We start from the raw sequence: 24,095 nt of genomic DNA on the forward strand, positions 1-24,095 counted from the left end.
TCCTCTATAGTGACTGAAAGTAGATTGGTGTTTTCTTCGGGATGGTTAGAGGCTGTTGGACAGAATTCCAAACGACATAGGAAACTCGGGTCGATGGATAGATGGTCTTGATTGTGGTGTTTCACGGTGTATATACCATGCTTCTAGTTCACAAATTTATCTGTACACACAGATGTATGGTTCTTTTAAAAGGCAGCTATGGTAGCAGTTGGAAGAACATGTTTGGGAGTTTTCAGCAGAAAAATACTCTGGTACACACCTGCCAGGGGACCCCCAGCAGGCTACCTCAACCACAGGATACCTCAGTTACCTCCTCTGTAAAAAGGGGCTAATAACAGAACATGCCTCAGAGGGTCATATTCAAGAATGAATAATATGTGGAAAGTGGAACAGCATCTGGAACACTGGAAGTATTCCATGAGTGGCACCCAGCGCCCTTCTCACCGCAGACGAGGAAACCAAGGCACGAGTGGAGGGAGTAGGGTATGAGGTAATTGTTTTTGCTTTGCATCCCTTGCTGTGGTTAATTATTCTTTCTACCCCTTCCAAGGGATTCTGGTGGGGCTAAAACTCACAGTGTCCAATACCCCTGGAGCATGCAGCCTATAACAAAACCCTGTCTTCCTGGATAGAGTGATGCTCTAAGATGTGCAAACAGTAATCCAGGCCCATCAGGAACCCTTTCTGGGATTGATCTAAATTGAATATACTGAGGCAAGGAAGGGGAGGTCTTTTTCCTCTAGGCTTTCCAAACTGGCTAATGTAAGCCTAGAGTGATCTGTGACATGCCCTTACTGGCTCCCTCATAGGAAAGATTTTTGACAATGGGACAGAATGGGATTGAGAGAAGCAAATGGAGAAAGGGAGAATCCTAAGGCTAGCCTTTGAACCCCTGGATCTATCCATACCTGAAGCCGAACCTTTCCTTTCCTTGATGACTTACGAACCAGTCAATTCCCCTTGGGACATAAGACAGTTTGACCTATGTTTCTACTTGAAGGAGTCTTAGAGGACAGAGAGGTGAAGTGAGTTGGCAGTAAAATATTGGAGCTGGGAATCCAAAACCAGGTCTCACTGCTACCCAAGCTCAAACTTGATTGCCACTTCCTACCTGTGGGACCAGGGCAGATGCCTGCGATTCAGGATGGAGGGACGGAGCCAATGGGAAACGCTATGGGCTTGTACCACACAGGGGAACAACAGGGGCCTGAGCTCCCAAAAGCCGGACATGAGACTGAGCTTTGAGGGAAACCACTCAGCTCAACCCATGTAGGGATGATGACTCACCTCAGGCTCCTAACCCCTTGAAGAGATTCAAGAGACAGGACAACAGGTCAATGGCATATTTATTTACAATCGGACCAAAAAAAGGCATACAGGCATCTTTTAATTAAAAATAATAATGATGATGATTAAAAAAGTCAGAAAAATTGATGATGTTTGAACCTTTTATGAGGAGTCCATTTCCTAATTCCCCCCACCCCCAAAAAAGAGAATCTCTTAGGGAAAAAATCCGAGATTTGAATGAACAAAAGCCTCCATTATCATTCTCTACTGCTTGGGTTCCCTTTTCTCCAACCTGATTCTTGGTGGACACCGTTTGGCGCTACGGAGTCACTGTGAGCAAGGTTGAGAAGTCCACTGGTTTGACTGGTGGAGCTGGTAGGGGCTGCTGGGAGAACCTGGAGTCGGGGTGCAGGGTGTCATGGGGGTGGGGTGTGTTCCGAGCTTAGCCAGCATCCTGAGCTTTGTCTTGTGGTGGGAGTCCCAAAGGGGCTGATGCAAGGGTGAGCGGCTGTTACTTAAACACTAACCCCAGGGTGGGTTTGGCCTCTTGCAACTTAAGAACAAATGTTTGGTTTGGGACATGCACAGGGTGCACAGGGGGTTGGGTGCTGACAGAGGAGCCAGGCTTGCAAAGCTAGCTCCCTCTTTCTAACTTGGCTCTTTGCCTATTCCTGGGAATCGGGGAAAGACTGACAGAACTGACCTTCCGTCTTCCTTCCCACAAGCAGGTGTCACCCAAGGAGGCAAGAATCAGACAGACAGGAGATGGAGGTGGAGGCGGAGGGGATGGGTCTGGCTGAAAGAGCTGAGCATGAGCACTGAGGCTGGGGGATGTCAGGGATAGAACGCCTCTCTCCCCAGCCACCTAAAGGAGGGCATCTGAGGTCTCCCGGCCTTATTCTGTGCTGGTAGGGGGAGTGGAGAGGGCCCGCCACCAGCACACTTCGCAAAGAGCAGCAACCCCCCGGGTAAAGAACTGGGGAGCAATCCTGAGGGGTGAGGACCCTTGTCCCAGACAGACACGTGGATGCTTGGCTTGACTCTGTAAATACTTGGCCCTGGATCCAGGGTTTCTTGGCACACACAGTTCACTGCAAGTCTCTTCTCTGGTCCAGCAAACTCCCGCTGCTCCGAGCAGGGGTGAGTCCTGCTGTCCTGGGGCACTTGGCCCCAAGTACTTCCCGGGGTTTTTCTTGTAGCAATAAGACTTGGTCACCCTGGAGGCCTGGCTGGAAGCCCTGCTTTGGGCAGCCCTGGGAGGAGGTTGGGGGGAGAGAAGAGTGAGGGAGAGGGCTGGTAGAGGCTGGTCGGCACTGAGGATGCACGTCCGGGCTAGAGCTGGGCTTTGTCGCGGCATCAGAGGTGAGGATGGGCCGTGAGAGGCTCGGAAACCTCACCGAAGCCCCAGAAGGCCAGGCGTTTCCTCTTCCAGTTAGTTGTGGGGTGGCCAACAGCCTGAGGAACTGAGGTGGAGACAGTGACCAAACCCAGTGTCTTGGTGATTTATCCATCCTGGATCCTTACGTTAAAAAAACTAAGGAAAAAACCCCCAACCAAAAATAAACCTGAATAAACAGGTCTGAGAGTTCCTGCTGGAGGGAACTTTCGTAGCACTGAAGAAAAAACAACCCACAAAAACCTCATCCCCCACAGAACTGGAATAAATTGATGAAGAAAAGTCCAAGATTTATCTACAGGCCCTCCCGCCCCCCACGCAGCCCCGGGATCCAGGAACACTGTGCCAGGAGTTACATTCCAAACGAGCAGGAGTTATTTTATTTGCGTGCCTGCAGTTCCCCACGCAGAGTGGCTTCCTGTCCGTGGACAGAGTGGGCCTGGCCATGGTCCACCCCCATCAGTCTATCTTCACAGCAGCGTAGATCTTGCGGACAAACATGTAGGCTGCATAGAAGCCAATGGTGCCCGTGAGAAGCCAGAAGGACAGGACCATGAGGGCCGTGTAGCCAAAGTACAGGAGAGAGGGGATGAACTCGACGATGTCCAGCTGGGGCGAGTGGAGAGAGAAGAGAGGGGTGGACACTTAGTGTCAGCCTGCCATGGCCAACCTGGACACCGCCCCCCACCCGACCTTCTCACTGATCTTGTGGTGAAGCGGAAGCCTGGTAGGGGAAGGGGCTTGCTCCGAGTCGGCAGGGAGGGGCAGGCGGAGCTCACAGCCATGGCGAGCCTTCATCGGCAGCAGGGCCCGGGTACCGCCTTGAGTGCTCATGACCACCATGGCAGGTTTTTAACCAGCCACAGATGGGGGACAGAGGGGTCCAACAGCACCCATGGTTCCACAGCTAGGAAGCAGAAGGAGGTAGAATGTAAGCCTTGGGCTGGAGGGCTGGGGGTGTCCAAGGCCCAATTCCACTATCCTAGGCCATTTCTTGTGCGGGGGGTCGGGGGGGTGGGGGGGTGGGGCGGGCGGGTAGGGGTAGGAATCTTCCTGGAGAAGGGCCTGAGAGCTCATTAGGAGAGAGAGAGGAGCCAGGGCCAGCATGCCTTAGGAATGGCCACAGCTGTGTCACTTCTTCACCCTCCACAGTCCCCAGAACAGCATGGCAACAATCCTGGATGGCTGGAGCAGCAGCCGGGAGGTGGTGGGAGACAGGATTAAAGAGCGGGGAGCCACCATAAGCCAGCCTACAATCCTCTCCTCCTAAGAATGCTTCTGTCACTTTTGTTAACATCTCACAGGGAATTCATCTTGGAGCATGCTGGACTCTCCTGCAGAGTTTAGGGGCCCGGCAGGGATGCCAGAGACCTGTTTGTGGTGGTGTTTGCTGGGGTGGGCAGAGCTAATCTGGAACCTTGGTATCAAGACCTACTCGGCACACCAGGGCCTGAGTGGGGCCTGTGCTGGGGCTCATGGGCAGACACATGGTCACAAAATGCCAGGAGCTCGGAAGAAATCAGTATATCCTCTAACTGGGGGGTGAAGGCCATGTTTTCAGGCTTAACCCTCCCCAGGTTCCTACTTTCTCGTGTCTGGAGATGGGGTGAGGGAGGTAGGGGACAGGACAGTGGTAGGTAAACCCAGTGGCAAAACCAGGAAAGGTACAAGGCAAATAGGCAAAGCTGGAAAGGCCCCTAGAATTCAGGCCGGCCAAGGCTGTCATTTTACAGACAGGATCTGGGGCTGGGGTGGAGGTTTTTAGAGCAGAGAAGAAAGACTGGGGCACAGGGAAGAAGACAAGGAGATCATGTATGATCCCGGGGCAGTTTAGGAGGCCCTGTAGCTAGGTTTCATTTGCCCAACACTGTCTCCCATCTTCCATCTTCCCAGTGTTTTGGGGTACCCACTCCTTTACTCTGTGGCCCTGCTGGGGCTGTCAGTTTTAACACAGAACCTAAGCAGGTCGATCAGAGGACGCCATCCCATGGGACCTGAGGAGCAGTGAGGGATGGCATGTAACCCAGGCCAATGAGCATCTTCCCTGGGACTGGTAACTTGACGGTAGAGGAAAGATGTTCTTTTAGCTCTAGGGCTGCCACTGGCATCTTTCCACTTTGAGGCAAGATCCTGCATGCAGATTAAAGCCAAGAATACACACAGAGCTGAGGAATGGATGTGGAGCACCATTTGAAATGCTGGATCTAACCATGCCTGAAGCTAGAACTCCAGCTTCTCAAACTTCCCAAGTTATACCAGTCAATACATTCTCTTTTTGCTTAAGCCAGTTGGAAATGAGTTTTGGTCACTTTCCGCTCAAAAGTTCTGATGAATACGGGCTATAGAGGAGGGAAATTAGATTTCTTCTGGATGATTCCAGGAATAAGAGGATGGCCTGAAGATGGAAGTTACAGGGTGATGGATTCCAGTGTGAATCAAGGAAGACTTTGATAATGACAGGAGGTGCTAACCAAAGAGACTGAGAATGCCAGGAGGGAATGTCTTCTGTCACTGGAGGTGCTAGAGCAGGGGTCAGCAAGCTTTTTCTTCAAAAGCCAGATAATACATAGTTTAGGTTTCGCAGGCCATGTGGCCTCTGTCACAACTACTCAACACTGCCACTATAGTGTGAAAGCAGCCATAGACAATACGTAAGTGAACGAGCATGGCTGTGTTCCAATAAAACTTTATTTACAGAAACAGGCTCACTGGCGCACGCACTAGTTTGCTGACCCCTGAACTACATGGTTACTTGCTGGGATCTCTGGAAAAGAGGGGCACAGTCGGCAAACCGGAAGCGGGGGTGGAGTATCATAGGAAGATCCACACAGTTCTTTCCAACCTGACGATTTGGCCAAAGGGCGTTCTAAGCCTCCACCAACTGACCTGTGACTCTGGTTTGGGAGGACACCCTGGTTGCAAGCAGAGAGGACTCTGCCTGTTTTTGGATTTTGGAGACCTGAGAGGCACAGCGGGTGAGACTGTCTTCGGTGGTAGCCTTGGAAGGGAGGGGTCCACCACAGTGAGCCCAAACTCCTTTCAAGTGGCCCATCCATCTGGCTCATGTGTCATGCACAGACCTACCAAAACCACTGTGGCAAGTGGGGATCTGCTTGTGTCCTTCCATGCCACTACTGGGTGAACCCGAGTTCCTAAATTTGGGCGCCAAAGCCTATTTCGGAATTTTCTCCTTTTATCCTCATTAACTCTTCTCATCTACCTTCTTTGTTCTTTCATGTTCTTGCTATTTCTTTCTTAGTTTGAGCTGAGTACCTCATTACCAGTGTCTCCAATTTCCTGTGAACAGTGCTGTAAGGTGAGAGATTTCCTTTAAGTTCTGCTTTGGCTGTATCTCACAGGTTTCGCATGCAATATTGTGCCACTTATCCTGAAGGCTTTTGTCTCCCAAACACACAGAACACAGATTCTCTCTGTCCTAAAAGGCAGCATGTTCTAGAACACAATGACTTTGGTTCTTCCCACTGTTGGTGGGAAAGACTCAGACACTTGGGTGTTCCCCCAGCACCCTCGTCTCCACCAACCTGCCCTGAAAGGGCTGGGGGCTCCCTCACACAGGGCAGTACCTTGTTAACAAAATAAAAGATGGCATAGACAAGGACGTAGAACGCAGATCCCCCGGAGACTAGGAAATTCCTCCACCACCAGCGGTAATCCTGAGGAGGAAACAGAGCAGAGTTATTGTCTCTAGGCACAATCTCTCTTCCCCAAGTTTCATGGTTGCCTGAGGGGCTAAAGACCCTAGATAAGAACAGTGATATTTGGGGTCATGGGAATGTTTTCTGTCTTGACTGTGATCATGGTTACACAACCATATGCATTTCTAAAAATTCACTGAACTGTAGACTAAAATTGGTGAACTTTATTCTGCATACGTGATACCTCAATTAAAAAAAAAAAAATCAACAAGGACCACAGCAAAAGAGCAGTAGTAACAACAACTAACATTTCTTGAGCAAATGCTCGCTGCAGGCCAGACACCATTCTAAGTGTTATACATGAATCAGCTCATCTATTCCTTGTAGTAGCTGAGTCAGGCCCTCTTGCTATCCTGTCACATGATGAGGAACAGAAGACACAGAGAGGTTAACCAACTGTCCAACCAGGGCTTCTAATGCAGGAGCCAGGAATTCAGCTCAGGCTGTTTGTCCCAGAGCCCTTCCCAAGGGGCTCCACCAAGAGCTAGTCTGCAGAGGGAGGGAAGGTCGTCCCATCTGCCTCAGCTACTGGAGAAACCACTACTGGAGTGGACTCTGTACTGACAAATCTAAGTGTCCTTCTGCAAGTCGCAGTAACTACTCCATGTGACTATGCTGTGAGGTAGGGATTCTTAAATCCAGTCTACAGCTGAATAAATGGGGGTTCAGCTAAGTGAAGTGATGTACTTGCCTAAGACCTCATAGCCAGAGGAGGGGGGCCCACATGGGAAACCCAGACAGCTTCATGACCCATCCAGTCCAGACCCAGCTTTCCTCACCCCCAACTCTTGGCCCCATTCCCCTCACCTCTGCACAGAGCTGGAAGTACACCATGACGATGCTGATTTGTGAACACGACACCACCAGGATGATGAAGACAAGGAACAGGAAGCCAAAAAGGTAATAGAACTGATTCTCCCAGATTGCCTGTGGACACATCACAGCTGGCCTTCAGCTAGCCTGCCTCCACCCAGCGACCCCTTCCCTTGGCACATGCTGCCTGTTCTCGAAAAGCCACCCCTCAGTTCCAACCGGCACACCACCTGCCATCAGGACAGGAATGGAGACACCATCATGATACCATTGGGGCCTGTAGGCCTCGCATGTGGGGTCTGACTGGCCCTTCCTCTCTGGAGCACAGGGGGAGCCAGGCTGTTCTCAGGGAGGAGCTGCGGCATGGCTGATCCTGCAATGGGTGGGCCCCAGCCTGAACTTGACAACTTGTGGAAAATAATGAATCCCACCCAAATCAAAATTACACAGCAGCCACCACCACTTACGGGCAGCCTACTGTGTGCCAGACAAGGTGCTACATGCTTTATGTGCATCTCCAGATATAAGCCTATGAAAGTGTGGCCATTCATGGATGAGGAAGCCAAGGCTCAGAGAGGCTGGCAATTGGCCCAGGGTCACACAAAAAGAGTAAGGTACCCCCTCTGGGGGGCAGCCAACCCATCCTCTGACCCTTTTCCTAGGCAGGGCTAGGTGGGCAAGGGGGTCTCAGCAGGGAGGGGCTGGACCATTCCAGAGCAGCAGATGCTGGGCCAGTATATCAGCAGGGAGGGGCTGGACCACTCCAGGGCAGCGGATGCTGGCCCAGTATAGATTTGGTGCAAGGCACTCTAGGTGCAGAGTGCCGAGCTGGCTCAGCCAGGTGCAGATGGCTCTAAAGAGCCCTTCTGCCAACTTCCATCTTGGCAAGCCTGGGCAGGAGTCACATCATTCCAACAGCTACTACTTAACAAGCTCTGCTTGAGTGCCAAGCCCTGTGCCTTTTATAGACATTGTCACATTCTAGCCTCACAACAATCCTGAGAATTAGGAATCACTCCCCCCGCTTTCCTGAGAGTTCAGAGTATAACAGGTAAAAAGATGTATAGGGACCTGGAAATCAAATCAGATGCCATGATGTTAGTCATGGTGGAGACTGGCTGCCATATTACTGACACAGCTTCTATTTACTGAGCACTTCCCACACACCAGACCCCATATACAATGGCCTATCTCATTTATCCTTCCAAGCCATCTGAGGGGCAGGAGTGGACACCCTGAGAGCATAAATGGGCCTGTCTGAAATCTCTCAGGTGGTAAGAGGCAGAGCACATAAGTGGAGGGACAGGGACGAGGCTAGTAGGGGTGAAGGTTGTGTGTGGAGGGGCGGGGGAGCACCCTACCAACCTCTTGGGGCTGACCTAGCCCCGGGGAGAAGCAGTACTCACACTGAAAATGAAGAAGAGCTCGATGAACATGGCGCCGAAGGGCAGGATCCCAGCCATGAGAATGCTACGGTAGAAGGGGAGGGTTAACACCGCTAGGAGAGCCGGGCCACTGGGCATCCAGGCTCCTCCCAGGTAGCATGAGGGATGGTGCTCACACAGGTGTGGTGGTTCTAATTCTCTGGCATACTTTTTGGACCATGACAGCCTCCTGAGAGAGAGGCAAGCTGGGCATCAATCTCCTCATTTTATAGATGGGGAAAGTGAGGTACAGAGAGGTGGCACAACTTGCCTAGATCTAAGTGATGGTCTTCCCCTGTCTCATCTGCACTTTTCCATCCCTCCCTTCCCTATCCTGGGGGTTCTTAGGCCAACACCAAGTCTGGTTACAACTTGGTCTCCTTAATGTGGCATCGAGTTAAGCTTTCACGAAGTCTACGAGAGCCTGTTGGAGCTGCAAAATACCAGGCACAACATCCCAGGGGAGGGAACCCTGTTCCATGTTCTAAGGAAATGGCTCAGGGCAGTGTCCGCCTTGCCCACTCTAGAATTCCCTGGGCTCACCCCTGCCAGAGACTCACCCAACAAATCGGTTCATGTACCACCGCTGTTCGGGGATCTGCCGGGGAATCTGGTTGGTGCGCACAGGGTTGTCATATGGCTGCTTGCGGAAGCCGAAGTAGTAGCCCAGGTAGACAAGGGGCAGGGAGATCCCGAACCACATGCACAGCAGGGCCACCATGGTGGGGAAGGGTACCTGCGGGCACAGCACCGTGAGGCCCCACAAGGCCCTGAAGCTCAGGCCAGGGGCTATGCAGGGAGGAGGGGGACCTAATGGGTCCCACGGAAGGAAGGCCACTACGACCGAGAAGATCCTGCAGACACATCCCCCACAAGGCTCCTGGCCAGAACCTCCTGGGGCTGATCCAGCCCTGAGGAAACATGGAGGGCAGCTTGAGGACCTTAAAGAAGGAGCCCCGGCATCCCAGAGGGGCTTGTCATCCAGGGAGGAGGCAGGAAGCAAGAACATAATGGGGTGGTGAAGAGGCCAGGATGAAGAATTACATGGTATGTTAACCGAAGACGAAAGGGAAAAAACAAAAGTGCACAAATTGTGTGTTCCCAATTTTGTTAAAATGAAACACCATAATACACTATGAAGCCAAAAAAGCAGGTTATAAAACTGTATGTATAGGACTCCATTTTAATAGAAACATCCCAGTATTTATATGTATATGTGCCTACAGAGGCCTATGCTGAAAAGTTGACAGTACTTCCTCAGATGGGATGTAGGGATTATAAGTTATTTTTCATTTTTTTCTTTATCCTGTTCTACACAGTATTATGTTGTTACAAGAGTCATGCAAACTGGAAGAAGTGAATTAATATATACAAAGTGTTGAGAACAGTACTTATTCCAATGTAAGCACAATATAAATGCCTGCTGTTACATTGCAATTTTAAAGTTATATCATTCTATTTTAAATATAGCTGAAAAGACTGCAAAAATATACTACAACTTCTCTGTACTTTCCAAAATTTCTACAATGAGTATTTATAATGAGCAGTTGGTAACTAACTGGGAGGAAAATGTTGAAAGAGAGAAGGAACACAGGTATAAAAGAGGAAGTGAGAGGATGAACATGACTCTGTCTTTCCTGAGGGCGGCTTCCCCAACCGCTGCAGAGAAGCCAGTCCACCGGCACCCCGGACTCCCAGCCTCACCCAAGGACCTCTGATCAATGGGCACCTGCAGGCGGAGGGGAGGCGGCTCTCGCCACTGAGGCCAGGATGGCAAATGCCTGCCCTCCCCCTCCACTGCAATCCTGCCACAGGATCAAAACCCACCCCCAGCTGAGTCTGCAATCCTACTCCATGAGTCCCGCACAAGTTACTACCAATGGCCGGGGCTGGCAGGGTCCCCGCTCTGAGGGCAGGACAACCCGCGGGAGCTGGTGTTGTGGGACAGGGACAGGCGGAGAGCCTTGTTTGGGATACTGACCTAATAAACCCACAGCAGGCAACGTTCCCTTGGCCGAGGCAACGGGAGATTCCCCAGCTGGCCCCTGGACTGTGGAAATCTCCCTTTAGAGAAGTGAGCTCTGGCCAGCTGTCTGCAAGAGCCCACAGGAAGGCCAGGGCTGGAGTATGGGCAGCCGGACGGGCAGGGCTGGGGAAACCCCAGCTCGTCCACAGCCCCTGAGACTGGGAACAGAATGCTGGGGACTCAGAAAAGGGAAGGGAACAGCAGGAAGTGACCTGTGGGAGTGGGACCGAGCATAGCCGGCCCTCCCTTACTTACTGCTCCTGATGAGTGCTTTCCCCAGATGAAGCAATTCAAAACGAAGCAGATGCCAAAAACCACACCAGGGTACAGCGTTGCCGTCTGGAAGCAAGGGAGACCAAGTTGGGGGTTGCAACTAGGGAGCTGCCACCCGTTCCAGTGGGGTCCCCAGACTAGAGGCCCTCAACCCTCCTTGTCCCTCAGGACTCAGCTCAAGGACCATTCCTTCCAGAAAACATTCCCTCAACTGCCCTTCCCCTGCCCTCATCCCAGTCTGTGAATATGTATTGTTACCTGGTCAATGTCTGCCTATCCCCGAGACTGGAAGCTCCTCAGGAGCTCCCCCTGCCCACTGAGCTGCTCCCAATCCTTAGAACACAGTAGCTGCTCAATACACATTTGCTGAACAGGAATGGCAGCTCCCTAGTTGCAATGAATGCAACTCCCTAGGAATTAATGAATAAAACTTTTATAAAACACCTATGTCTGGGCCTCACCCAAACAGCCTAGAGTGGTGGATAAGCTTTGAATCTTAGGGGCAGTGGGTGCTGGCCTCACAACACATCCTCTCACCTACTCCTCACTACATGCCTGCCTCGATGGATAATTAGCATTACCCTTTTTAAAGAAGAGGGCACTGACGCCCAGCAATGTTAAATACACACCCTGACTCCACACAGCTAAGGGTGGATCAGAGGCTCAAACACAAGCAGTGTAACCTGAGTCCCAGCTCCTGACCCACTGCATTGTAGACCATCCATTCAGATCTCTTGGACTGGGGCCCAGGCAAAGGGAACCAAAGCCCTGGGCCTACAGGAGCCTTCTTTACTGCTGTGGCCGCCCAAGCACCCAGGAGGGCCACTGACCACATTGCCTGAGGGCCCCTGCAATCCGGCACTCAACCTCCAATGCTAATTTCATCTTAGGCCCATAGCCCCACTTCCCCGCCCTCCACAACAGGTCACTGCCCTTGTGCTGTTATGCAAGCAGAGTTATCTCAGGGTATCTGCCTCCTGAGTGCTAATGCTGTACCAAGGGCCTTCCATGCAGTTTCTCTATCCACACAACAACTCTGAGGGGTAGGTGCAACCATCCCCCACTGGAGATGGGGAAAGAGAAAGGACAGAGCCAGGACTGGGAACTAGGAGATTCCAGAACCCCAGACCACCCTGCTGGCTGCTTCCGCCCACCTGAAACCTTCCTCAAGGCCCACTTCAAATGCCATTTCCTCCCTTGTTGCGTGTTCCTGCTTCATACCACTGTGCAGCAGGGCATTCATCTGCCCTCCTGGACGAAATTTACAGAATGGGCACTGTGCTAGGTACCAGGGGTGAGAACAGGAAGGTTCCAGCGAGGCAGACAGACCCGTAAATGGAGAACTAGCTCCATGGCACTATTTGTAGGCATGAGGCTCTGCCCAGGTTCCTCTGGGGTGTCAAGGAGGACACAGAGGTCAGAATGGAGGAGGAGGCTTCTAGAGGGTGACACTGGAGCTAGACCTTATGGATGAGGTGGGAGGAGAGAGGGGGTGGTGTGGCCGGGCACAGGGGAAGACAGGCTGGAGAAGGGCAGATGAGTATCTGTACCGCTGTGGGCCGTAGCACATGCTCACCTGTGGGCAGAGGCAGAGCCCCAGGGAAGGGTCATCTCTTGCAGGGACACCAGGGGCGCCTAAGATAGTCAAGGGTCCGGGCGAGAGGCAAAGATATCCTAAACCTGGGCAAGAGTTCTAGAGCCAGAGCTGGAGCTGGGAGGGAATTCACAGACTGTCTGGCAGGAAAACTCTCAACACTTGTTGCCCGAGAGGAGGTGGGCAGGAGGGAGCAGGAGGCTGGGAAGCAACGCAACAGTCTGGCCTGGGGGTCCAGGTGAATGATGGTGCCTTCAGACGCAAGGCCCAGGTGCGGAGCAGAGAGGCTGGGTTTGGTGTGGGGCTGGCTGAGGGAGGTCCTGGGGGTGCTGTGGGAGGAAGAGCCGCACCAGGGGAGGTGGGGCTGGGTTCCATGCCTCCATAGGTCCTCAGTTCTTGGCACACCGTGGCCTGAGAAAAATACTCAATGCATCAAGAATTTAGGACCTTTCTTTGATCCTTCTAGAACAGTCCCCTTCACAGCTCTTCTACAGGGAGGGCTTAATTTGTGCCAGGGGTGTCGCAGCTAGAGCTCCCCTGGGGCTTTCGAGAGAGAGAGAGAGAGAGAGAGAGAGAGAGAGAAAGAGAGAGAGAGAGAGAGAGAAGAGAAAGAGAGAGAGAGAGAGAGAGAGAGAGAGAGAGAAAGAGAGAGAGAGAGAGAGAGAGAGGGAGGGAGGGAGGGAGGGAGGGAGGGAGGGAGGGAGGGAGGGAAGTGTTTCAGAAAGCTGGGACCACAAGCTTCTCTGAGTTTGGCACCAGGGGGTTCCTGGGTCCTGGAGGGCCTCACTTGTCTGGGAGAGGGGGCTTAGGGCTCCCTGAGAGGTAGGGTCAAGTCCCAGGCATCCTCCTGGGTTTCTTTTCTGTTGCCAAGAACTGTCCTCACCACCAGGAGGACAGAGAAGGGCAGGACCTGTTCTCCCCGAAGAGGAAATGGAGACAACAAAGTCCAGAAGATAGGCTGGAAGCACCATGGCCAGGCCTCTTTTACCCCTGGCGGGTACTTGTCTTTGCTCCATGGCACAGGATGTTCTCTCAGCAGCCCTGGTGGTCAGTTTCTGGCCTTAAACTTTAACACCTAGGCTTGGTGCCCAAATTCTGTTATTCTGAATTTTCTATTTCTTCTCTTGTTTGAGCCATCAGACAGTGTAAGCTAAAAATCACCTCAATTCAATCCTCTCTTCTTACAGATGCAGCAAAAGGCCCTTGGAGGTCTCAAGGTGCCTGTGGCAACAGCCCAGTGTTCCTGACCCTCAGGTGAGTACCCCCCCCCCCCCCCCCGCCCCAACTCTATCACTCTGCTGCTCTGCCTCTGGTCCTAACCCCCACCACAGACTGCCTACACTGCTGAGGAGCCTAGGAAGCTTCTTGGCTCCACACCAACACTGGCAGGAGGTTAGGACACTTACACAGAAGGCTCCTTTCTTCCACCGATGGCCTTTTAGAGTGCGGTACAGACGGCCAGCAGAAAATCCACCAAACACCCTGCAGGGAAATGGGAGGGATCCACACCAATGGGATTTGCTGGCTGAAGGGCAGGCAGCCTATGCCAGCCCCAGAGCCTGCTCAGACACACCTACCCCATGAACATGAAGAGGAAGCAGGCCGTGGTCATGAGAGCTCCCCGGCTGGAGGGCGACAGCATCCCGAGCATGGCCACGACTGTGGAGGGAGTGGGGGAAGAGAGAGAGTCAGGGTGGCTGATGGCCATGGTCCCAGGCCCCAGCCCCCATCCCAGGATAGCACACAGGGCCCAGGGCAGATGAGGCTAAATGAGGCTCCCTTCTCCTTTGGCCTTCCTGACAGCATACTCCCTTCCTCTCTGCAGGGGAAGACCGGTCTCAGCTGCGATGCAGAGGGGCACAGTGGCACTGGGCCTTGGCTGGACACATCTTAACTGTGGCTTCCAGCCCACAGAGCACTTGCAACCAGCCAGGCACTGAGCTGACAGACAGCATTATGAACGCCAGCTCACTGAATCTGCCCTATCAGCCCTCCAAGGTAGAGGCTGGTTATCCATTTCTCAAATGAGAAAACACGTTCGCAGAGGTTAAGTGACTTATCCAAAGTTACAAAGCTCAAAGGCATGAGGCTGAGATACAAATTTAGGCAGATCAGTTGCTGAGAGATTAGATCTTAAAAGTTCTCATCAAAGAAAAAAAATTATGTACCTACGTGGGGTGATGAACGTTAACAAAATGTACTGTTGTGATCATTTCACAATCTATACACATATCAAGTTGTTGTGTTGTCTACCTTAAACTTACACAGTGTCATATGTCAAAAAATAGTTAAAATGGAAAAAAAAAATTTAGGCAGACTGACTTAAGAACCGTCTATAATTACCATATATTAGGGTTTTTTGGGCTGTTCTCTGAGAAAAGACCTGATTTCGTTCCCAATGCCATTGCTGACTTGTGTTAGTCACTAAGGCCTGACTGTAGAGACAGGCCAATGTCACAGCACTAATGTGCGGCTTCACTGATGGAGTGGGCGTGGTAGGCTATCAATAGTGCTGGAAAACTCTGAGGGGCATCAAACCACCAGAGCCTGGTGCTGAGAGGACCCAGCCTTCCCTCTGGGATGGCTGACTCTGTCTGGCCCTGTGTTGCCGACATGCCCCCCTTCTCCAGGAGGGAAGCCACTCCTCTCTCAGACTCAGGCCTGTGCTCCTCTGGTGACAGGACCCCACACCCAGCCCCACCAGGCCCACTCACAGATGACTATGAGGATCATACAGAAGAGCTGAATGCCTGAGCCCAGGAGGGAGCTGAGGATCATGGGGTACTGGGGGGGCCTGAAGACATCACCATGAACCAGCTTCCACCCAGACTCTTCCATGGTGTCTTCCTGCAGGAAAGGGTAAGAGAATGAGGCTGCTTCCTGGGCTTCAGAGGAGGCAGCTCCTGCAGGGACCATCCCCAAGGACCCATGCCACCTGACTAGGGCTGAGGGTCCCTCAGGTATCAACCAGCCTCCACTCTGACAGGGGTGTAAGCAAATGAAATAGCGCTTCCCAGAGAACTGTCACATGGAAAAGGAGGGCACAAATATGAGGCTGACAGCTACATAAAAGGCAAAACTCCTCTCCAAATTCCACATGCCTGGGGCATGAAAAAATAATTTAAACATCAACACAATGAAATGTTAACTCTGAGCGGTTTTGGGTTGTGAGATTTAGAAGCAATTTTTTTTTTTAGCTTTTTTTTAATGTTTATTTTTGAGAGAGAGAGAGTGTGAGCGGGGGGTGGGGGTTTCAGGGAGAGAGAGGGAGACACAGAATCCGAAGCAGGCTTTAGGCTCCGAGCTGTCAACACAGAGCCTGATGCGGGGCTTGAACCCATGAACCGTGAGATCATAACTGGAGCCGAAGTCGGATGCTTAACCGACTGAGACACCCAGGTGCCCCACCCCCCCACCGCCAGCTTTTTTTACCTGATTATAAAAGTAGTATGTGTGGGGCACCTGAATGGCTGAGTTGGTTAAGTATTCAACTCTTGATTTCGGCTCAGGTCATGATCTCACAGTTCATTGAGTTGAGCCCCACATCGGGCTCTGCGCTAATAATGTAGAGAGCCTGCTTGGGATTCTCATTCTCTCTCTCTCTCATTCTCTCTCTCATTCTTTCTCTCTCTCTCTCTCTCTCTCCCTCTCTCCCTCCCTCCCTCCTCAGCTCGCATATGAGCATGCTGTCTCTCACTCACAAAATACACTTAAAAAAATTATGTGTTCTTGTGTAATAAAAAAGTGAAAAAATATTTTTTTGGCATATGGCATGATATTCAAATGGACAGAAAGTAGAAAATTTTTTAAAAATCCAGAAAGACTACACAAAAGATATAAAACTCATAAGTAAACAGTCAAAAGTTTTTAAAAACCCAGAAAGACATAAAACAATGCCATTGTTTTGATACATTTCCTTTAGCCCTTTATATATGTATATGTGCATATGTATATATAATTTTTAAACAATGGAATTGGAATCATACTGTATTTACTGCGTACTTTGTTATTTTCAGTTGATGTTTGATCATGAGCATTTCACCATTTCCAATAAATGTTCCGTGCATTACTATTTTAATGTCTGCACAATTTTTCATTGTATAATTGTACCATAACATAACCAATCCATTATTATGGAATATCAGGCTACATCCAGTTTATTCAAGTTATAAATATAGCTATAATAAATATTTCTAGCCCAAGCCTTTGTGTTTTTGTTTTCCTTAGGAAAATTCTAGAAGAATTACTGGGTCAAAGCAAGCAAATCATTTTATAGCTCATGGTATATAGACTGATTAGTTACTTTTCAGAAAACTACCAATTTATACTTGCTTGGGTGGTGTGCAAAGGTGTTTAGCTCAGGTCAACCATGCCAATGGTAAGTATTATACTAAAAAACACTTGAGCTGATTTGAAGGTCCAAACTTTTTTTTTTTAATGTTTATTTATTCTTTAAAGAGAGCAACCGAGCACAAGTAGGGGGAGGGGAAGACAGAGACAGGGAGACAAAGAATTTGAAACAGACTCCAGGCTCTGAGCTGTCAGCACAGAGCCCGATGAGAGGCTTAAACTCACAAACTGTGAGATAATGACCCAAGCCGAAGTTGGATGCTTAACCACCTGAGCCACCCAAGTGTCCCACTGTCTTCTCATTATTGTTGGACTCTGTGTTTGGGGGTGGGGGAGGGCAGTTATCCCTGAGGTAAAAATGGGTATTCGCAAGTTTGCTAGCCATGTATAGTCTATACATTTTTTGTTCCTTCTCACATTAGAAATTCTGGGGCTTTTTAATTATTTTAACTGTATCATCTTTTTTCAAGTTTGTTGCAAATACTGTCTCCCACTTTTCTGTTTTGTGTGTGTATGTATTCTGACATGCAGAACAGTTTTTAGATTTTTTGTTTTAAGTAGGCTCCACAGCAAACGCGAGGCTTGAATTCACGGCCCTGAGATTAAGAGTTGCATGCTCTACCAACTGAGCCAGGCAGGTGCCCCCAGTTTTTAGATTTTTAATGTCATATCCATTAAGTTTTCTTTCTGTGATTTCTCCCAATCCTTTTGTGCTTGGAAATCAGAAAGCCTATCCCCATCATTTTGGGATTAAACATTTATTTTCCCTTTGAAACTACTCTATCTCAGACACACACACACACACACACAGAGTCTGATAGGCCCAGAGCCCTACTGCTAGTCTGCCCTCCCTCTCCAAGTCCATCCCTCCCCAGCCAAGACACACACACACACACACACACACACACACACACACACACACAGTCTGATAGGCCCAGAGCCCTACTGCTAGTCTGCCCTCCCTCTCCAAGTCCATCCCTCCCCAGCCAAGACCTCGTACAATGTCATCCTCCTTGTTATAGTTGGCGATGTCCTTCCGGAGGGTCCGAATGATGATCATGCTCAGGATGCCTGAAACAAACGGGTGGGGAGAAGAGTTTTGAGTACTGCCAATACGGTCTCCTGGGCTGCATGCCCTCCTAGGCTTGGTGTTTTGCTGAGTGATGGCTGGGAACTTCCTCCAGTGGGAACTGGCTATGCAGCTGCCTCTCCTGAGCAGAGCTCTACCCCAGCTATCCAGACAAGGGCACAGGGAGGATCGCTCCCCTGGTAGGGGCAGAAAAGAGGGCAGGGGACAGGTGTGGGCAGCCAAAGCACAGTGTTTTTTTTTTTTTTTTTTTTTAGCACAGTGCTTTTTATTCCAGGGAGAACAGCACCCAGCTGCTCTGTGGCTTGGTCTTACTGACTTCTGTAGCCTCACTTCCTCCCAGACTCACCTCTTACTCTGCCCTGCTTGCCTGCTCCTTTTGTCATCCGTTCACAGCCTCCTCTACTCTCACCTCCATGCCTCTACCGGAGCTACTCCTTGCTCCCTTTGCCTGCAATGCCCCACTCTGCCCCGACTCCCACCCCCACTGCAAGACTCATTCTAGGCATCTTTGCCTTTCAACACACCAAATGGTTTGGAGGTCCCCTCACTTGTACCTCCACAGTAGCTCGTTTGCCTCTCTGGGCAGCACACGACAGTGGTTAAGAGAACGTGTTGTATGACCTCAAGCTAACTTAACATTTTAGGCTTAGCTCATGGAATCTGAAGGAATGAGAGGTTTGTAAAGTGCTTATTAACACAGCAGCTGGCCCTCAGTAAGCGTGAAATACAGAGCAGCAGGCATTATCTTTACTTCCCATATGATACTGAAATGACCAGTTTTACTCTACCTCTGCCCACTACCCTCCCCCTGCTCGCCAGCCTCTCACCAAGCCTGTCCTACTGCAGGGCCGTGGCCTTGCTGGACCAGTCCTTCCCCGGGTCTCTGAATGGTGGCTCCTCATTCAGAGAGGGTTTCTCTAAAGCAGCCTTCCACAGCTGGGCGTCTGGTCACCCTGTATCTGCTCCACAGCACTTATCACCCTCAGGTCTCAACCATGTTTTTGCTTTTTTGTCTCTCCTACCACCAGAACAGATTCTGTGGGGGCAGAGACTGGGCTGGACCCGCTCAATGCCACATCCCCGGCCTGTGGCACAGTGCCTGCACAGCATGGGCAACAACAAAATCTTGTCCAATGAATCAAGGAAGGTGTGCATGAAGAGATGTATCTGTCTCTCCCTAGGGAGCTCTCCAAGGTAGAGACTGAATCTTCTTCACCTCTGCACACCTGATGCCTACCACAGAGCCCTGATGTCTGTTTTGACCTACACTTGGCCCCCTGGAACACCCTAGAAGTCCCCCTTAAAGTAATGTGATGCCTCAGACCTTCCTCCCTCACCCTCTTGTCCTCTCTACCTTCCATCCCACAGATCTCTCACCTGATAGGAAGAAGACCACCACGACGGAGTTAATGATAGAAAACCAGTGGATTTGCACATCACTCATGGTCAGGTAAGTGTCCCAGCGAGAGGCCCATTTGATGTCACTTTCCTGGAGGGTGGCAGGGGGAGGGGGAAGATAGGGTGGAAAAGAAGCACTTAAGAGTCAGGTCTCTTGTTAGACAATTCCTGCCCAGACCAGAACCCGCCTCCCCTGTCATGAGCTCCAGCCCCTTCTCACCTCCCAGTGTACAGAGTAGGTGAAGTACAGCTGATTCTCCTTGGTGGGGTCAATTTCCTGGGGCGAGGAGCTGGTGCCCTCAGGCAGGGTGCAAGAACTCTTCTCGTCTGCTTTGATGTCTGTGAGAGATAGAGACTCAGTCTGTTCCCGTGGGGGCCAGTGACACTACCCATGGGCTGTTTTTTGGGGGCGGGGGGGGGGGGGGGCCCTCAGAGGCCTGCTGCTGGGACCCAGGGTCTGAGCAGAAGCAAGACAGTTGTAAAACTGTGCATCCCAGAGCCCTGACCTTCCTAAGGGCCGTTGGGGATGCAGAGAGGCATGTGCTGAGTGTGCAAGAGGGAGTCTGAGACCCTCATTTAATGTCTTCCTTCACTCAATTCAAACATTCACGTATTCACTCAGTCACCCTCACCAAACAGGAAAAATACCACCCATTCATGCTATCATGTTTTCTCATTCACTGTCTCCAAAGGCCCAACACTTCAGTAATGCAATCACTCAGATGCTTTGTTCTTCATTTACTCATCTGTTCATCCTGTTATCTGTCCACCAATTTAACACATAGTAAGAACCTACTACGTGCCCAGTACTGTGCTGGAAACAAAATGGGGAGAAAAGGAGACAGAGTCTCTAAACTCAAGGAAACAGTTGAGGGGAGAGATGATGTCAAAAAATCCCACGGCAAACGTAAAGCTGTGCTCACGACACTCACCAGAAGGAGGGGCAGCACAGTGCTCTGAAAGCACAGGATCTATGTCTTACATGAGATTTCTGGGTATGACTGAAAATGAGGTTCCATAGCTTAAAAAGAAAAAAAAACAAAGAAAAAAAAAAAAGCCAGAAACCCACTACCACCTGGACCAAGGCCAGGCCTGCTAAATCCAAGTATGTCCCATGGTGAGCAAAGGCTGACAGGTGAGAAGCTGGACCAGGTCCTATCAGGCCTATAGGGCTAGAGTTGGGCTCTCAGATTCCTGCACAACTGTTGACCTGGGCCAATTCTAGTCTACGCCAATCACTCACACAGAGGAAGAGAAGCACAGAAACCAGCTGCCCGACCGCTCTGCCTGCCCCTTTGTTCTTCAACTGAGGGTAAGCCGGCTGGTTCTTATGAGAGGCCTAGCCAAGTCTCAGTGGCTGTGTGTTCTTGGCCAGGTCACCAATCTCTCTGAGTCTCTGGTTCCTCATCTATGATCACCACATACCTCCAGGGGTTGCCGGGAGGTGGTAAACTGGGAAGGTGCCAGGCCAGGACACAACAGATGGCAGCTCTCCCCTTGCTCGTCACCTTTTCTGATGGGAATGCAGTGACCCTACCTTGGCCGGGCCCATATAACACAGTGGCCTATCAGCCGTCTCAGAAACGAGTGTGAGAAGACCCTGGGTGTGGAAGCCCAGGCCCATCCAGCCCTGCCCCTCTGGTCACACCTCCCCACTCACCCTCCAGCCTGATGCTCTGGGGAATCACCTCGAAGCGGACGACGCGGTATGTGTGCTCCTGGTCCTCTTCCAGGTCCTCCCGGTGGTAGTAAAGGATGAACGAGAGGTGATTGTGCAGGTAGATCTAAAACAGCGATGGAGAGAACAAAATACCAGCAGTCAAGAAATAGCCAGAGAATCACCCCAGGTAAGCAGGTCCCTCCCCTCGTCCAGCATGCCGAGCTATTTCAACCTGCCAGAAACACTGCTCTCACAGCACTCCCCACTCAGAAACCCTCTAGGGGTCCCTGGGGCTTAGGCCCACCATTCAAGGCCTTCTATCATCTTCTCAGACATCTAGCTCCCCCGCAGTCTCCCCTGACATCTCCCTGCCCCGTGCACAGTCCCCACTCCGCAGCTGTGTTCTCACATCTGCTGCAGCTAGGACACCACCCGACTCCACTCAGCTCTAGCCTACCTAGTTTTCAAGGCCCACCTCCTCCATGACAACCTGAACGCACAACAAGCTCTTCTGAACTCCGCTGGCATCAGTCGTCATGGCGCCAGCACCATCAGTGAGCAGCAACTAGGACTTAAGATGCAGGGTCTACATGGTCAGTCCTCTTCCTAACTGGGATCAGAAGCCCTTTGAGGACAGGGATTATGCCTCAAAAGAAATGGTTTTGCCTTTTATTCCCCACGCGGTAGGAGTTCCGTTTAGAAAATTAGTAAGATAGGAGAATCACTATTACAACCATTGCCATTATCAGCATATTTCTCAGAGGCTGTGCTATGAAGCAGACACACAAATTATCTGATTTACACTGCATAACAACCCCAAAGGGCGGGTATGGCCATTACATACATTTTACCGACGAGGAATCGAGGGCACAGTGAGGAAATAGGTAGGCTCAAGGTCACTCAACAACTAGTAGGTGGTGGAAGTGAGATCCAAAACCCAGGAAGCCAGCATGCTCTAGACCACTACAAAGCTCTCTTTCCTACATACTAACGGAATTCTGTGTTTTTTCTTTTGTTTTAGTCTTATAAATGTGGAATCTAACTTTTTAGGGACTGTGCCTTCCACTTCCTGTGTAGCATCTGCCAGAGCCTTGCCCAAAGCACTCGGACTCTGACAGGCCATGCCTAGGGGCACTAAGAGAAAGCTGCCCTGGCCATCCTACCTTTGTGATAAACCTCTAGCTAAATATATCCTTCCCTGGGGCCCCAAGAGCTCGTGCCTTAAAGGGTGAAACTCCCACAGCCCTTCAGCCCGCCGAGACACCCTACCTTGTTGACATCCGTGAAGCCAAGCCGGTAGCCATGCTCAAACTGCACATCCTTTTCCTTCTTCTTGTCATCGCCTTCGCGGTTGGAGTAGAGCTCCAGCCGGGTGGCCACAGGCAGGTTATCGGCAATGCTGGAAACCGAAGGCCCGCTCAGTCCCTCTGGGCCGCCTCTCCCATCAGTGCCCTCCCATCCACCAAGGCGAGGCTTGCAGGGAGCAGAGGACAACTTACAGGTGGACATAGTAGTCTTCCGTGATCCGCTCGGCCACAAGCCGGCTCTGTTCCACGGTCAGGGTCACTGGCTTGTTGGACTGGCTACACAGAACTTCACACTTCTTTTCGCTGTTCATTAGCACCTGGAAAGGGGTGTTGACAATCCGGTCCCCTCTCAGCACCTCTCCTGCCGTAAGAGAGACAGATGGATCTCAGAGTTTCAGCCCTGAGGTTGCTGAGGCCAGCAGAGCCACGGGGACACCGGGCTGACTTGCAGGGCCTCTGGCAGTTCTGCACCTGGCAGTCAATGCTCTGCCCTGTCTGTAGATAGCTTGCCCATCCTACTCCCACCTGTACGCTCCACCCCCGTTCTGCTCTACCACCCCCAGACTCTCCAGGGCACATCAAATATGCCATGTCACTCCATGCCTCTGGGCCTCATGTCATTTCCTTTGCCCAGAGTGCTACTTCTTGCCCCATGTTCCTGGGAAATTCCTCCTCACTCTTCAAGCTGTTTCTATTTCACCCTCTGGGAAGTGCTTTCTGAGTTCTTCAGGGCTGAGCCCATCACCCTCTTCCCTGATTTGCCTCTGTGTACAGGCAGTCTTGTACAGTGGCAAAGACAGGACTGGCCACTGAACCTTGGCTCTGCCACTCACTATCTTAGCAGTCTTGGTTAAATTACTTAATCTCAACAAACTTCAATTTCCTTACCTGTAAAATGGGGATTATAATAGTAACCATCTCACAGGGTTACAATGAAAAATAAAGTACCAGGCACAGAGCAGGCAGACAACAAATACTATTTTTATCATCAGCATCACCTTTGCACCTTTCCATGTCAATGATGCGACTTTGCACAATGTGTTAATATATTACATTTCTGCGACCTCTGAGTTCTTTTAAGGGCCGACAATGTGTCCTATTCATTTCTGTGTCTTCAGATCCTAGCTCAGGCAGGGAGAGGAAGTGGACTGAAATCCAGCACCTGAGATTTTTTAGCCAAAACATGTTTTTACTTAACGAACTGGCACATCCTTTGCATGCCTGTTGCTTCAGAGGGGCCTCCGGATGTCATGCTAGCAGGCACTGAGCAGTTAGGGACTGTCAACTAAAACCGATGGCACTTTCATTCTGAACTCTACTAACAGTTCTTCTGGGACACTGTGAAACTGGGGCAAGCTGAAGACCCACCGAAGCCAACAGGCAGGACTAGCTCCTGCACGAACAATTGGTCTAACACGTGCTTCCCAGCATGGACCTGCTTGGATATGGCACTCTCTGCCTAGTCAGTCAGTCATTCCTTCAGTTGTTTGTTCATTCATTCATTCGTTTGTTCATTTGTTCCTAACGTGAACCTAGTACTGGTTACGTGCTGGGCCCTGAAGATGCAATGTTGAACAGACATACTCATGGATCTTACAGTGTAGTGGGAAGACAGACTTTGGTTAAATCATCAGGATAACGAGACTACACTGTATAACAAGAGGAACTTGCTCTAGACATGGGGGAGCAGGTCTAGGAAAGTTTCTCTGAGGAAGTGATGTTTGAAGTGAGTTCTAAAAGAAGAGAGGCGTTAACTATGTA

General features: G+C 50.8%; 1 protein-coding gene across 3 annotated transcripts in view; it reads right to left on the bottom strand.

Moving 5' to 3' along the window:
* Window positions 1–1,328: 1,328 nt before the first annotated feature.
* TM9SF4 (transmembrane 9 superfamily member 4) overlaps window positions 1,329–24,095 on the bottom strand; it is a 53,031-nt gene continuing 30,264 nt past the window's right edge. For 2 of the 3 annotated variants that reach the window (XM_019458827.2, XM_019458828.2), the window contains exons 4-18: window positions 22,527–22,695; window positions 22,297–22,426; window positions 21,028–21,151; window positions 19,588–19,706; window positions 19,347–19,458; window positions 17,880–17,950; window positions 15,244–15,376; window positions 14,107–14,188; window positions 13,936–14,011; window positions 10,918–11,001; window positions 9,197–9,372; window positions 8,619–8,682; window positions 7,207–7,326; window positions 6,268–6,357; window positions 1,329–3,292 (exon numbers count right to left, since the gene is read on the bottom strand). In XM_019458827.2, coding sequence (XP_019314372.1) covers window positions 3,143–3,292; window positions 6,268–6,357; window positions 7,207–7,326; window positions 8,619–8,682; window positions 9,197–9,372; window positions 10,918–11,001; window positions 13,936–14,011; window positions 14,107–14,188; window positions 15,244–15,376; window positions 17,880–17,950; window positions 19,347–19,458; window positions 19,588–19,706; window positions 21,028–21,151; window positions 22,297–22,426; window positions 22,527–22,695 — 1,700 coding nt within the window. In that variant the 3' untranslated portion in view covers window positions 1,329–3,142. The remainder of the gene's footprint in view (window positions 3,293–6,267; window positions 6,358–7,206; window positions 7,327–8,618; window positions 8,683–9,196; window positions 9,373–10,917; window positions 11,002–13,935; window positions 14,012–14,106; window positions 14,189–15,243; window positions 15,377–17,879; window positions 17,951–19,346; window positions 19,459–19,587; window positions 19,707–21,027; window positions 21,152–22,296; window positions 22,427–22,526; window positions 22,696–24,095) is intronic. The other variant, XM_019458829.2, reaches the window with a different exon arrangement.

Source organism: Panthera pardus, unplaced genomic scaffold, assembly GCF_024362965.1.
Source record: "Panthera pardus isolate Hobbes unplaced genomic scaffold, ASM2436296v1 HiC_scaffold_25, whole genome shotgun sequence".
Lineage (NCBI taxonomy): Eukaryota > Metazoa > Chordata > Mammalia > Carnivora > Felidae > Panthera > Panthera pardus.